The sequence below is a fragment of the Triticum dicoccoides genome, chromosome 1B (genome assembly GCF_002162155.2).
Source record: "Triticum dicoccoides isolate Atlit2015 ecotype Zavitan chromosome 1B, WEW_v2.0, whole genome shotgun sequence".
In the NCBI taxonomy this organism is placed as follows: Eukaryota; Viridiplantae; Streptophyta; class Magnoliopsida; order Poales; family Poaceae; genus Triticum; species Triticum dicoccoides.
In genome coordinates, this window is record NC_041381.1 from 142364890 (window position 1) to 142380917 (window position 16028).

Consider the following 16028-nt stretch of genomic DNA (forward strand, 5'->3'; position numbering starts at 1 on the left):
GCGCCGGCTGCCTCGTCTCTTTTTGCATGCCGTCCCGAGAGATGGCGTGTTTCGGCCAAGATGAGCACGCATGGAGGCGGCCATGGTGAGCACGCATGGCTGCTGTCATCAATAACGTAAGTCCCAGCCCATCTTTTCTACAAATTTTCGATCTGGTCTTGGATTTGGGGATTTGATCTCTTTGCTTTTTCCAATTGGGGAAAAAATCTAGGGTTGGTCTTCCAGCTAATTGGCAAAATTTTGTGGTTCCTGAGATCAAAATTGACCTGAGATCAGTATTGACCTGAGATCAAAATTCCAACAGTCACCTGACTTATAAGTCACCTGACACACTTTCCCATACCAATCCACATCATGTAGGTGGTGAAACCCGCACAAAAGGGTTTACTTATAAGTTTTAAGTTGGGTGGAGCAACTTATGACTTATAAGTTAGGGTGGCTTATAAATAGGGTCTGTTTGGCAAAATAAGTCACTTTTTCACTTTTCGACTTAGGGCATGTACAATGCATAGCCTCAAGGTGATGCCTCGCATGCCATGTAGGATCGGATATGACGTAAAGTAGGTTCGGATAGGGAAGCGGGATCCTCTTCAGGAGGCGGGTGCTTGAAGAGAAAAAGTGTGGTCCGGTGACAAAAGCTGAAAAGGTTGGAGTAAAAAGTAGAGATGCATGTGTATTAGAGTCTTTATTTTCTATTTCTTAATAAGGCCCACTAGTGGTAGCTTGCATTGGGGAGAAAAAATAAATGTAGATGCCTCAAATTACTTTTTGGCATGGGGCATATGTATCCATATGCCACCATTGTACATGCCCTTATAAGTTGGTGACTTATTTGAAACCAAACATGCCCATTGTACATGCCCTTATAAGTTGGTGACTTATTTGAAACCAAACATGCCGTAAGCTTGATGACCTTTTGCCAAAGTAATTAAGACATGTCGGCAAACAAGGACGGAGACAGACCATGTGCAATACAGGCACGGAAGGGGGTCCCAGATGTTCAAAAACTCTTGTCATTGATTGGCGAATCGGATGATGCACGACCGAATACATCCATATCCATCTGTGACACCAAAAAGGAAGAGAAAAGGAAAACATGCCCTCAATGATCAGAGATCCATCCTAACGCTGTGGCGGCAATCTATCAAATCACTCCAAGCTAGCTAGCACCTTATAGCTTAATTAATTAGGTACCATGCCAGTGCCGGGGATTCATTTCAGGCTCAACAAAAAGAAAACGGAGAAGAGTTTCAGGACTCGTCGTCGACGGTCTGCAGATTGAGCGCCAAAGGCTCTGAAATCTGGGTGCAGTGGGCGATGTGGCAGTAGTATGTACTGGATCGATGATGAAACTCCTCGACCCATCGATCGATCGGTGGTGATGACGGAGCGCGTGGTCACGAGGCGGCGCTGTCGAGGACCTTGGCTTTGTTGTCCAGCATGGACCACATGACCTGCACGTCCTCGTAGGCGCACGCCATCACGTCGCCGTAGAGCTGCGCTGTCGTCGACGGGCTCTCCACCACCTCGCCCTGCGCCATTGCCGCCGCCGCCGCCGCCGCCGCTCCGGACCGCTTCAGATGGTGGCGCGTGCGCGGCGTCTTCTTGCCGTCGTGGCCGCTGCCGCCGTGCTGATCGTCGCTCCTCCCGCTGCCGTGCTGCGGGCTGAGGATGGTGCACGCCTTCCTGAACGGCGTCGTGATGGTGCGCTTCCAAGAACCCATACTCTATATGTGGTATGTCTAGCTAGGCAGTATACTATCTACGAAGTATCAAAACAATGGAAGTTTCTCTCTCTGTGTGTATGCAACTGTGCTGTAGAGCGAGAACCGGCTGCTCTGCCCGGTCCTGGGAGCCGATATATATCCATCGAGAGAGGAGGGTGGTGAGGGAAAGAGAGGAGGGTGGTGAGGGAAAGAAAGGTAGGGGAAGGTGGGGGAGGCAAGATCCGGAAGACAGGATGGGTAGGGGTGCACGTTGCGGGCGAGAGCGCCCAAGGGGCGGTAGGGACTTCCGCTGCATGTCTCTCGTCGACAGCCGCCGGATCACCTGCCCCCGCGCGATCGGACGGCTCGCAAGCCCCGGTAGGTCACCGCGGAGGGTACGCGCCACAAGAGGATTGTTTATCATTTCCCGTTAGCGATGAAGGAAGGTGAGTGAGTGAGAACAGAATCATGCGCGGGCACGTGCTCCGTGGTGGGGTGGCTCCGCGAATGATGAGGAGCAAGCGCACATGGACCCGTGGATGGGATCATGGCCGACGAGTGGACGACGACGGGCAGCGTACAGCGGCATGCGCGCCCCGCCGCCCCAGAGGCCAGAACCGTTAGCGTCCGGCCATCGCGTTCGTACGACGGCGTACGTACGCGAGGGGGAGGGCTCGTGGTCACCATGTGGCAGGTCGGGTCGGATTCGGCGCTGCCCCCACCTCGTGACATTCACTGTGTTACCAAGTGAACGGTTCTGTTCGCCATGATGCGCCCTAGATGGCTATTCATCGTGGAGCATGTCACTGTGCTATGGTGTTCCATTGTGCTACGTCAACGCTGGCAATAAAACCGGCGCGTGTTTGCCTGCCGGATCTGGATGCGTGAACCGTATGCGCTCCTAGCCGCAAGTACACTTCACGCGGCCGGCGAGGGTATATTAATATTTTCGGCGCGCGCGCACCGCGAGAGGTTTGAATACCGGCCTCCGTGACGACCGGCCCACTGACGGTTTTTCGGTGTCCGGTATCAATCAACTACTCTACTTAGCAATGTCATAGCTTCTGACAGTGCCCAACGTTTGGTAGTAAGATAGGTGCCCAATCTTGCACGCCAACCGAGGGAAAAAGAATTAGAGTTTTTTTTTGCATCGAAATTAGAGTTTGATTACGGAAGACCTGGGGTGTTTACTTTATACGTATATATATATATATACGTATAATGTACACGGTGATTTACCGAAAATTAAAAATACGTGGTGCAGAGTTCCAGTGAAAACATCATGTATACCTGCACCAATGATTGTCTATGCATCAATAACTGTATTGTATTGTATTTTTATAAGAAAGATCATACTTTAAGGTAAAATCAAACAGCCACGTGAAGGGCGGCTAAGTATCCTTGCGTGCTTTGCTTAAGTATTGGCTTTGAGCATTGACATCTAGTGTTACTAGTGAATGTATTTGTACGTGACGTGGGGGAGTCACAATGTTAGCTCGATCCGGTGGTGTAGTGTAAGACAATAGGCTTTGGGGGGAACCGGCACAACCCTCTAGGGGTGGCCTATCACATATATATATATATATAATGAGGTGGTATACAACGTTACAATATACACATGTAAATACAGTCTAACACCCTCCCTCAATCTTAGCCACTTTCTAATGAATCTAGAAGGGTAAGATTGCGCCTGCAAGTCTCAAACTGTGACAAAGGCAATGGCTTGGTGAAGATGTCAGCAAGTTGATCCTTGGAAGAAATAAACTTGATCTGTAGTTGCTTCTGAGAGACACGTTCACGCACAAAGTGATAGTCAACTTCAATGTGTTTCGTTCGGGCATGGAATACCGGATTTGCAGAAAGGTATGTAGCACCGATGTTATCACACCAAAGAACAGGAGGCTGTGATTGGGGTATACTTAACTCCTGAAGCAAGGACTGTACCCAGATGATCTCTGATGTGGCATTGGCCACAGCCTTATACTCAGCCTCAGTACTGCTACGCGAGACAGTAGCCTGTTTCCGAGCACTCCAGGCAATCAGGTTAGAGCCAAAGAAGACAGCATAACCCCCCGTGGATCGCCTGTCATCCGGATTGCCAGCCCAGTCTGCATCAGAATATGCTGAAAGACAACCAGAGTCAGACGGCCGAATATGCAAACCATGAGCCACCGTGAAACGAATATAGCGCAAAATCCGCTTAACAGCAGACCAATGAGTGTCACGGGGTGACTGCAGATACTAGCAGACTCGGTTAACAGCATAGGAAATGTCTGGTCGCGTGATCGTCAAGTACTGGAGCCCACCAACAATACTCCTGTACTCTGTCGCATCAGAAGAAGAAAGAAGCACACCATCAACAGCATTGAGCTTATCAGTGGTAGACATGGGTGTAGTCGTCGGTTTGCACTTAAGCATCCCAGCTCGCTGCAACAAATCCAGAGAGTACTTCTTCTGCGTCATAACAAGGCCAGCATCACGAGAAGTAACCTCCACACCAAGAAAGTAATGAAGCTTCCCAAGGTCCTTGACCGCAAAATCAGCACCAAGTGAGCGAACAAGCGCAGTAGCAGCCGACTGAGAGGAGCTGACCAAAATGATATCATCTACATAGACCAACAAGTACATAGTAACCTCAGGCCTTTGAAGAAGAAATAATGAGGAGTCAGCAGTTGATGATGCAAAACCATGAGCACGAAGAGCCATTGCAAGACGAGCATGCCAAGCACGAGGAGCCTGCTTCAGACCATAAATTGCCTTGGACAGACGACAGAGATGATCAGGGCGATCCGGATCAGAGAAACCCGGAGGCTGGCGCATGTAAACCTCCTCCGCCAAGACACCATGAAGAAAAGCATTTTGAACATCAAGCTGACGAAGAAACCAACCTCGAGTAACAGCCAGAGAGAGAAGAAGTCTGATGGTAGTAGGCTTGACCACTGGACTGAAGGTGTCTTCATAGTCAAGTCCAAAACGCTGTCGAAAACCACGAGCAACCAGACGAGCCTTATAGCGCTCAATGGACCCATCAGAATGCCTCTTCACTTTGAAAACCCATTTGGAATCAATGACATTTACCCGTGATTGTGGAGGAACAAGAGTCCATGTCTGATTGCGAAGAAGCGCTTGATACTTCTGCTCCATGGCCTCTCTCCAATGAGGAATGCGCATAGCAGCTTGATACGTGCGTGGCTCAGAGGATGGATCTGCGAGAGCAGCAGACATGCACGCCGCTAACCAAGCAACTGTGCCATCGTGACGTTGCTTAGGCTGAAAAATGCCACTCCGACTACGCGTATGTGGACGTAGAGCAGCAGCAGGAGCCGGCGGAGGCGAAGGTGACGGAGACGTGACGGTCGCCGGAGATGCAGGAATCACCTCAGGCGAGCTCGGGACAGACGACTCCGGGCTGCATGGCGAAGACTGGCCCGACGACAGGGGCTCAGAGGCCATGGGCGAACCGAGAGTGGGCGAGGCCAGCTCCGGTGACACCGGCCCAGACGGCCTTGGCGAGGCGAGAGCAGGCGAGGCCGGCCCTGATGAGAAGGGCCCAGACACCCTGGGCGAGGCAGGGGCGGGCGAGGCCAGGCCTGGTGATGACTGCCCTGACGCCCTGGGCGAGACGGGGACCGAGGAGGCCGGCCCAGTCGGCGGGGTTGCAGGGCGCGACAATGGCGAAGGCAGCCCAGAAGCCAGAGGCGACCGGGCCAGGACGTCGATCGGCCGTGCATGAGCACGGAAACCGAGGCCATGCAGGGGCGCCATGTGCTCCTCATGCAAAACAGAAGGTGCCGAGGATGAATGCGATGGCGACGAAGAGAAAGATGGCACTTCCAGAATCTCCAAACGAGCCCCACGACCAGTGCCTGCACCATGGTTAGGCAACAATAGAGGAGAATATGCAACATCATCAAATTGGTCAGAAGCAACAGAGGGTGAATGCATGACAGGTGGCTCGGTAGTGGACACAGGGAGTTTGGCAAAGGGAAAAACATGCTCATCAAACACAACATCCCGAGAGATGTAGACACGATTAGTGGGCACATGAAGACATTTGTATCCTTTATGAAGAGAGCTATAACCAAGAAAAACACACTTCTTGGAACGAAACTCGAGCTTACGCTTGTTATATGGACGGAGATGGGGCCAGCAAGCACACCCAAACACCTTGAGAAAGGTGTAGTCCGGTTGTTCATTAAGGAGAACTTCAATGGGAGTCTTCATATTCAAAACACGAGCGGGAGTACGATTGATGAGAAAACATGCAGTGGTGAAAGCATCACTCCAAAAACGAAACGGAACAGATGCATGGGCCAAAAGAGTCAGACCAGCTTCAACAATGTGACGATGCTTACGTTCTACTGAACCATTCTGCTGATGTGTATGTGGACATGCTAAACGGTGAGTGATCCCAAGCGACTGAAAGAAGGAGTTGAGGTTGCGATACTCGCCACCCCAGTCCGACTGAACATGAACAATTTTGTGCTTGAGAAGGCGTTCAACATGTTTTTGGAACTGAACAAAAATGTCAAACACATCAGATTTACGTTTGATAAGATAAAGCCAGGTAAAGCGGCTGTAAGCATCAACAAAACTGATATAGTAATTATGACCACTAACAGAAGTCTGAGAAGGACCCCATACATCTGAAAACACAAGTTCTAAAGGATGTTTCACCTCACGACTGGACTCCGAAAAAGAAAGTTGATGACTCTTCCCCTACTGACAAGCATCACACACTGCTACATCTTTATTACTAGACACACTAGGAAGCTCATGACGACGCAAAACATGTCGGACAATAGGTGTGGCGGGGTGACCAAGACGAGCATGCCACTGTGACGGAGATACCCGAACTCCACTGAAGACGCGAGCGACGCCAGGATGCTCCAGACGATAGAGACCTTGGCAGAGCCGCCCACTAAGAAGAATGTCCCTCGTGCCCCGATCCTTAATAAAAAGATCAAAAGGATGAAATTCACAAAGCACATTATTATCACGAGTGAGTTTAGGAACTGAAAGAAGATTACGTGTCACAGATGGAACTCGAAGAACATTGCAAAGTTGAAGACTCCTATTGGCATGTCTAGTGAGAAGTGATGCTTGACCAATATGAGAGATGTGCATACCTGCTCCATTGGCGGTGTGGATCTTGTCGGAGCCATGGTAGGGTTCACGAGTGTGAAGCTTCCCCATCTCACTGGTCAGGTGCTCTGTCGCCCCAGAGTCCATGTACCAGTGGGGATCAATGGAGTAGGACTGAGTGTGTCCCTGTGGCTTCTGCGGCGGCGGACGATCAGCCATGGCGACCTGACGAGCAAAGTTGCGTGTATCCTTCCCGTCATTGCCGAGACCAAGAAAACCCCGCTGGAAGCGCTTGTGACACTTCGAGGCCCAGTGCCCATCGCGACCACAAAGCTGGCACACACGTGGACCGCCAGCCCCTGGTAGCGTCACAGTAGGAGGAGGGGCCGAGGCGGGTGGTGGTGACTGCCCCGAAGGAGCCCTGGATGAAGCAGAGGAGCGACCACCCTTGGTGGCGGCGTTTGCCGAGAGGGCGCCGTTGCCCCTGGATCGGCGCGTCTCGACTCGTTGCTCAGTAAGCAGGAGGCGTGAAAAGACCTCGTGTGCTGGCATGGGCGTGGAGTTGCCTCTCTCATTGATGATCTCGACTAGGGCGTCATACTCCTCATCAAGACCATTGACAATAAACGAGTTGAACTCGGAGTCAGTGAGGGGCTGTCCAATGGAGGCCAGCGTGTCGGCGAGACTCTTGACTTTGTTGTAGAACTCAGTGGCGGTGGAGTCAAGCTTCTGACACTCCCCAAGTTGGCGACGGAGCCCAGATACACAAGCCTGCGACTGTGCCGCAAACGAGCGCTCAAGAATAGTCCATGCCTCGTGGGACGTCTTGGCGAAGACAACAAGCCCAGCAACGGCCGGAGAGAGCGACCCCTGGATGGAGGAGAGGTTCGCCTGATCCTGCCCTGTCCAGACACGGTGAGCCGGATTATAGACCGGACCGTGCACGCTGTCAACCAGCGCAGGAGGGCAAGGGAGAGAGCCGTCGACATAGCCAAGCAGATAGTGACTCCCAAGAAGCGGAAGAACCTGCGCGCGCCAGAAGATGTAATTGTCCGACGACAACTTGATGGTGATGAGATGGCCGAAGTAAAACGGCGGCGGCGGCTGCGATCCCATCGAGGAGACTGGCTGAGGTGAGACCACCGTGGAGACAGTCAGAGGGGCAGCCGGCGCGGTGACAGAGGGCGCGATGGCCGCGGTTGACGCCGCGAAGCCTGCCAGCGCGACGTCCTCCGCCACCAGCGGCGCAGTGGCCGAGGGCGCGACAGCCGCGGTTGACGGGGCGGCGGCGGTGTGGGCCACAAGCGCCTGCCCGGGCGAAGTAGTAGCCGGCGGGAGCGCGAAGAGGGAGCCGACGCTCCGTGTCCCGATCGGCGCCTGAAGGGAGGCGGCATCCAGCGGCCTCGAGAGAAGTGCCGCGAGGGAGGCCGGCAGAAAACCGGTGGCGGTGGAGCCGGACGCAGCGGCGGACGTCATAGCAGTCGGGCGACGGCGACGGTGGGCGCGGCGGCGGCGGCGGTGGCGGCGGCGGTTTAGGGGTTTTAGGCGGAAGCGGACGTAACCTAGCGTGATACCATGTAAGACAATAGGCTTTGGGGGGAACCGGCACAACCCTCTAGGGGTGGCCTATCACATATATATATAATGAGGTGGTATACAACGTTACAATATACACATGTAAATACAGTCTAACATGTAGATAAATGAAAACTTTCAAATTGGAAAGTAGTCCCCTCAGAAAAAAAAATGGAAAGAAGAGAAAGGTCAACTAGTGTTAGTTTCGTTATTTTCTTTTGGACAGAAGTGTTGGGTTCGTTGATGAAGCTGTGGGTGTCGGCCAGGGCTTTGCCCTCTTGATGGGCAAAGAAAAGTCAGCTAGTTAGTCACGCTGAAAAACTAAACTGGTCAAATGCATGCATGTACAAAGTCTCACACTCAGTGTGAAATATCTTTCATGCATTTACTACGTCACAGAGCGTGATAGTTCATCAAACGACACAAACGGCACAGCGGATCAGAAGAATGAGTTGTTTTTTTCATTTGGTCCAAAGAGAACGAGTTACCCAGGGGAAGTACATTTCTGAAAAGAATTTATCCATGAACACGACATCAATCTCATACGCATGTCCTGGAGGCTGTGGCGAGAGAGGGCATCTCATACGCATGGAGGAGTTTACTGAAAGGAATTGACCTAGTCCGGGAAGGATACATCTGGGGAATCGGTGACGGAGAGAGCGTTAAGATCTGGACAGATCCTTGGATCCCAAGGCCGTGGCCACGAAGGATCATCACCCCAAAAGGGAATAACCTGATGCAGACTGTTAGTGAGTTAATGGATCCCTCCATGGGGCAATTGGATGAGCGCCTTGTGCGGGATACATTTTACGCAGAGGATGCTAGACACATTCTGCAGATGCCATTGCGGGAGGGGGTTCATGACTTCGTTGCATGGCAGTTCGACAACAAGGGAATACACTCTGTGAAGAGTGCGTATAAGCTCCACATGGAACTGAAGGCGATAAGGAAGAATGGGGGAGTAGGACAGAGCACAGCCGAAGCGGGTAACCTGAACACATGCAGCGACGATTCTTGGAAAAGAATTTGGCGACTGCCGTGCCCGAGAACTGTCCAGATGTTCACTTGGTGACTGCGGCATGAATCTCTAGCACTCCTGTCAAACATGCAGAGGCGAGGTCTGAAAGTAGAGAGCACGAAATGCTTCTTCTGTGGGCAAGCTGATGAGGATGGGGGGCACCTGTTCATCAAGTGCAAATCAGTGAAGGTGGTGTGGAGGGAACTAGGCTTAGAGAAGGAAAGAAGGGAGCTGCAAGCAATCACATCTGTACATGTGATGATGGACTACCTTTGGGAGCCAAACATCCCAAAAAGGATGCAGATTCTCACATTCTGGTGGATGTGGTGGAGTGTTAGGAATAAACTGAGAAATGGGGAGCGTGTCTTGACAGCAGCCGAAGTAGCAAGACACACACGCAGCTCTACTCTGAAATATATGCAGGTTTTCCTCCCAGAACCCAAGCCACAATGCATTGATAAATGGAGGCCTCCTGATCAAGACATGGTTAAGTTCAATGTTGATGGCGCCTTCATCCCAGGGGAGCTCCATGCAGGTTGGGGTGTGGTGGCAAGAACCAGCGACGGCGAAGTGGTGGGTGCACGGGCAGGAAGACAGGAACTCATCCAAGATGCCTTTGCAGCGGAAGTCGTGGCGCTGTCAAATGCTGTTTCATTTACAGCTGACATGGGGATTATTCGAGCAGAGTTTGAAACTGATTCACAATTGCTGGCAGAAGCAATGGATATTCGGAAGGTCGATTCTTCGGCGTACGCTGCTGTCATCGAGGACACAAAGTACCAGCTTAAGCTGTGGTTTTCTAAATTTGTAATAAAATGGTGTCGGCGTAGTGCTAACTCCGCGGCTCATGACCTAGCAAGCCTTGGTCGTATGTACCCTGCAAACTCGGCTGTCGACTGGGAGTTTGATGTACCAGCCCAAGTGGTTATTTGTGTTGCGGGTGATTTACCCGTACACCGTTAAGTTATAAAGCTTTGCTTTAATTTCAAAAAAGAAATCTATGTTGTTACAAATTTTTTAATCACAATCTGTAATAGCTCGGGATACAAAAATGACAAAATTTGACACTGACTAGTGTATACTATAAATTGAGCATTATATTTGGCGTATTATTTGTATTGATGATATATTTGTCGGTTTTTATCTCGAGTTGTGTTCCGAATTTTGATTTCAAATTTTATGATAGCATAAATTGATGCCAGCGTCAATGTGCTCACTTTTTCTCTTCAGACTTTTGAACATATAAAATGATGCAATGTGAGTTGGGTGCAAAGGGTACACCGGATACGTTTCTGAGTTATGCGGTCATACTACAAATGGGAAATATGACACATACGAACGACAGCTCCACCAGATGCCCTCTCCCATTTGTCTACAGACACGTCTAGATGTGTCTATGGGCATCCCTTAGTTGTTTGAAATTTCTATGGCACCCGAGGGTATCCCCTACTCGTGCGTCACCTTTTTTGCAACCATCAAATTTTCCAAAATTGACACAAACATTGCATCCATCTTAAGCACAATTATAGCTAAACTGAACATAGAAGATAGTCTCATGGCATGAAACAATTATAGCACAATTATACATACCACATAGTAAGTAAGCATAGAACGGTGTAAAGTAAACTACTTTGATGATAAACTACGCTACTGTCATATATGTATACAATATCAATCTATTTTTTTTCACAAAATTGTGAATTAACTTTGAAACATAGCACTGGTTACAATATACAATATTTTGGCACATTATCCCTACAGATAATGAGTTTGTCATTTTTGTGTCTAGGGCTATGATCCAAATTTCAATTTAACATTTTGTGATAACATAGCTTGATGTTGTGCAATGTGCCAAGTTTTTTTCAAGATTTTATTTTACATTTTAAAAGATGCAACAGAGTTGGATGCACCATAATAAGCTCCGCCTCCCCGGTGCTACGAGGTCATACTAGAAAAGGGAAAGATAGCCCCTAGCAAAGTCTATGTCATTACCACCGGCCATCCATGTCCCTGGTCGGTTGGATCCAACACGTCTGTCAAATAAACACGGAATTCCGAGTGGAACCTTTAAAGATGGTTACTACTCTAAGAGCAAGGACAATACTAGAGACAACTGTTGGGACGCGGATTAACTAAGCTCGGGTGTATAGTAAAATCCAAGAAAGTTATAAAAAGAATAAAAAATCTTAATTTGTTTTGTGCCAAAATTTGACAAATATTTTCAAAGCTTGCAAAGTTTCATCATCGCATGACATTCGTGGAAGTAGTGAAAAAAAACGATGCTCCAAAAAAGTTATTTTCAAAAGCATTTTGGAGTCATGATTTTGTTTTTATTTTTGCCACAATTTCCACAAATGTCATTTCATCATGAAAATTTGCAAGCATTAAAAACACTTGTTAAAGCTTATTGCAAAAAAATCAGGATATTTTTTGAAGTTTTTGATTTTTTTTCTCTTCAGATTTTACTGTTCACGCGAGCTCATATGAGCTCGAGCTGAGAAGGGAACTTTCGCAATTGTTGGCTATATCACATTGTCATGTCATCTATAGTCAATCTAATAACCAACATGCATAGTAGCTATCTATGGAGATGTACTACTTTATTAATAGGCTCATCTTACTCTCTCACAAAGTTTCTTGAAAGATGTGTTGCAGCTAGCTCTTAATCTACATCCCACTGCTCTTCTTCCTTCTTCAGCACAGTACAAATATAATACTTAAACCCTTATAGTCTACAAGTATAATAGGATGGCATAGACATGAACAAGCTATATATAAGTGATGTCTTCTTCTTCTTTTTTTGCATGGGAGGCTTAAAGTGATGTTAAATTAGATTTTTGCCTAGTTGGATAAGAGAGAGGGAGAGAGAAGAGAAATGGTATGTTGTGTTCGTGTGGTTGTTTATCTTGTCGTACTCTGCCTTGTGGCTTTATCTATAAAGTCGGGCCTATGCCTTTCCTCTAAAATGAAACGGTATGTATATTTACAGTCAGCTATAACACATGCTCCCACACCCTTTGCTAGAAAAAAAGGTGGGGCAAATGTTAATGACATAAGACCTCTCACAGTGAGGTGTCGTAGGGTAGTATCGTGCATCCTCATGCAATGCCAGCTAGATATATAAATGACATGGTGTACCAATAAATAAAAAGAGAGAAGGTACTAGTATCATATTATGTGCTAGTATATATGAGTATACAAAATAATAAATGAAGTCATCTATGTACCAACTTATGATACTATGCATTGTGGAGTTACTATCATATGCAATATCTTATGCATGATACTACCCACTGTGCGAGGTCTAACATGCAAGGATAGCTAACTATTGTATGAGCAGACTGTTAGATTGGCTATAGGTTACGTGCCAACTTTATATAACCAGGTTTTATAGGTTTATATTGACTATGCTATTGGCCTTGGTCTAATAATTTTGTATGATTAACCTCTATGATTCATTATTAAGTTCTCGGTACTATCAACCAAGGAGTAGTACTATCAAGTTATCATGTGTGCGCGCACCACAAGGTCTGGAAATTGGGCCCTTGACGACCGGCCACTAACGGTTATCCAGTGTCCGATATCAGTTACCACATGTGTACGTCTGACACTACCCCAGTGATGCATACCATCAGAGGGAAATATTTTAAACTGCTAATTACCGAAGACCGGGAAGAGTTAATTACTTGCATGTTCATGCTGCAAGACCAAGAGAAAAATAATGTACATATGTATTTATTTATTTTGATAGGAAAGAAACTCTAACCAAGTGGTATTATAATTGTTTTTGTTTTCCATTCAATAAAGTGATGATAAAATACAATACACAGATAGAGAAATTTCAATAAAGATACCAGATAATTCTGAAACATGTGGAATAATAGACAAGTTCAATGAAAAATCTTCATTATCACAATTCACCGTACACAAATTAATACTTGTGTTATTTCAGCTTTGACATCTGCTAGCACTGGTTACTTGTAGTACTATGTGGGTCACAATCACATGGTCAGCTGGTCTGGGTCATGAATCCTGATCACATAAATGTTGCACACATCCAAATGATCTTTCTAATTCAAGAAACAAGAAAGGTCAACTAGCTATGTTCAATGAAACAAGTCAACTCAACATGCATTGTAAGCTAATTCGGATGAGCAAATTAGAGATTTGTTACATGCCTATTGTAGTGGGTTTCTAATTTGCAGTGGGCCGATTTTTTAGTTCAGTTTCGCTTGACATCATTAAATAATCAACTAGCAAAAAGGCCCGTGCGTTGCAGCGGGAGAAAACAAATCCTTCCATATCTGTAGCTGGGTTAGTTGGACAAACTGTGTATGGACGGTTGGCGGGTTATCAGATCGAACCCTGCCATCGGCTATCTTATTTTTTGCCAGCTCTTCGGACGTGGGCCACAGTGCGTCGTTAGGTGGGCTTCGGTTGGGGGGTCATGAGATCGAACCCTGCCATCGGCTATTTTATTTTTTGCCAGCTCTTCGGACGTGGGCCACAGTGTGCTGTCAGGTGGGCTTCCTCCGCTGGGCCAAAACGGGTGGCAAGTAACAAAACCAAATAGCGTACATGAAATTAATTGAAGCGGGACCAAATGAAGCGAGACGAAACCAAGATATCACTTTCCTTTAATAGTAGGTATAGATATATGGTTGTTTGCATCACTTGAGGCCAGGAGTACTATCTACCTTTTCAAAAGAAATGAAAAGGATTGATTTCTTTTAGTTATTATTTTTTTCTAAAACGAAAGATAAAAGTGTTGTTTGCATTACATTAAGATGAGTGGAGAATACAAGATTAGGAGAGTACAGAAGATAATCACAACTAAGAGAAAAGTTGCGTCGACACTGGTGCAGAGACGTGCTATACAAACAGTTTTTACCCCCTTTCCGCGACAGAGTTTTAAACCGTCGCCTAGTGAGTGTGTGCGATCGGGGTCCTTCCCACATGACCCAGAAACCATCAGGGATAGGCCCTCCGGCCACACAGGCGGGGGCAAAATGAGCTCATGTGCGATCGGGCGAGGCATCGAAACCCGATCGTTTTCATCCGTATATACATCCCACAGTGAATTTCAGAAAACATTTCCGTTCGTATGTATATCACACACAGTTGTTTGTGTGAAAACGTTTGTGCAAGGTGTCCTAACACAAACAGTTCTATGCCGAAAGCCGTGTGTGATTGTTAGTTGATCCAACACGCCTACTTTCTAGAAATCGTGTGGTTTGTTTGAGTTCATTGCCCACGGTGTTGTCTGAGTGACCGTCTGCAATAGAAAACCCCAATAAGCAGGGTAATTGACCTATTATTGATAATCCATGTAGTAATCAAATTGAAGTTTCTTATAAATCACACCAGATATTTCATATCCATATAACGGCAACCAGGATTTCATAATCGAATTACATAAGATAGCTTCAGCACTCAGTTATGCCATTACACAACAACACCAAGTTTCACATGCAACATCGAAAATCTTTGGAAAGTAGCATCATACACGGTAAATAGACAGATGAATTTCATCTGGTAAACTACAGAAGCGGAAGGCAAATATTGAGCCTTCAGTGATGTTGAATGTCCTTGCAAATTTAGGCCAGTAGCTATGGATAATTGCCTGCCCAACCTTCATCCTCTTCAGGAAGACTTCAATATTGTACCGTGGGCGTTGAATGAATACCTTCCTCGCCTCTTGACCATGCAAGTGGTTTGAGAGATAACATCGGTGAACTGCTTTGAAAAGTACCAAAAACAAAGATATGCATAAATTCCTGTTATAAATTTTGAAATGGTGCAAGGGGTAAAAAAAGGTAAAAGTGTTAGTACCATCCTATAGTTGACTGATGTCTTCTTCATTGTGCAAACAATGATATTGCTGTTATTCGTCACAAATTTCTTCATCCTAACAATCTTTCTGAGTTTCTTGACTTGATTGATATTCATGGACATCTCATTTCCCCATATGCAAAATGGATCGAGCAGTGGGTCTAAGCCTCTGGCAACAGGACCTACATGTGCAAGACCAAATTGTAAGAAACCTAAATATTAGAATAATTCCTGCAACTCCATAATAATGTGCTATTAGCGAAAGGACCATGCATGAGCAAACCTCGATGGTAAACTGCATTGTCTCCCATTGTTTCCCTGCAACACATATAAGGAAGATCTTGATCAGGTTAACTGAGAGTTGCCATAATATCAGTAGAATATGTATTGAGTTCAAACAAATTCTATTTATTTCTCACATGCATAACAATACAAAATTGTAACGAATAAAAATCAAATTGCATAATTGAGCCAAATAGTTAAATGGACAACAGACCAAATGAACCAAAACAGCTAACTGAGCACGACATTGTAGAACAGAAACATGTACTAGAAGATAAGACAGTTAATAAAACAAAGAATTCTTGAGAACAATACTACGAAATGTAGCAATTTTTGGACCAAACTGTTAACTAAACATTACATTTTAGAGGACTAAACTGTTAACTGAATATCAGATTGCATATTTACATTACAGAGAACAAATCACTAGAAGGCACTAGCGGCGGCCTCGAGAAAACAACATGAACTGTATTTCAAAGTAGACAACCGAGTGGTGGTGTCGACGGTGGCCTCGAAGACGAGGTGCTCCT

General features: G+C 46.8%; 1 protein-coding gene across 1 annotated transcript; it reads right to left on the reverse strand.

Annotated features, from left to right (window-relative positions):
* Window positions 1–914: 914 nt before the first annotated feature.
* Window positions 915–1829, reverse strand: LOC119302841. Its single transcript, XM_037579884.1, has one exon. It carries the CDS (start codon window positions 1722–1724, stop codon window positions 1398–1400), a length of 327 nt encoding a protein of 108 aa, XP_037435781.1. The 5' UTR covers window positions 1725–1829; the 3' UTR covers window positions 915–1397.
* Between the last annotated feature and the right edge of the window lie 14199 nt (window positions 1830–16028).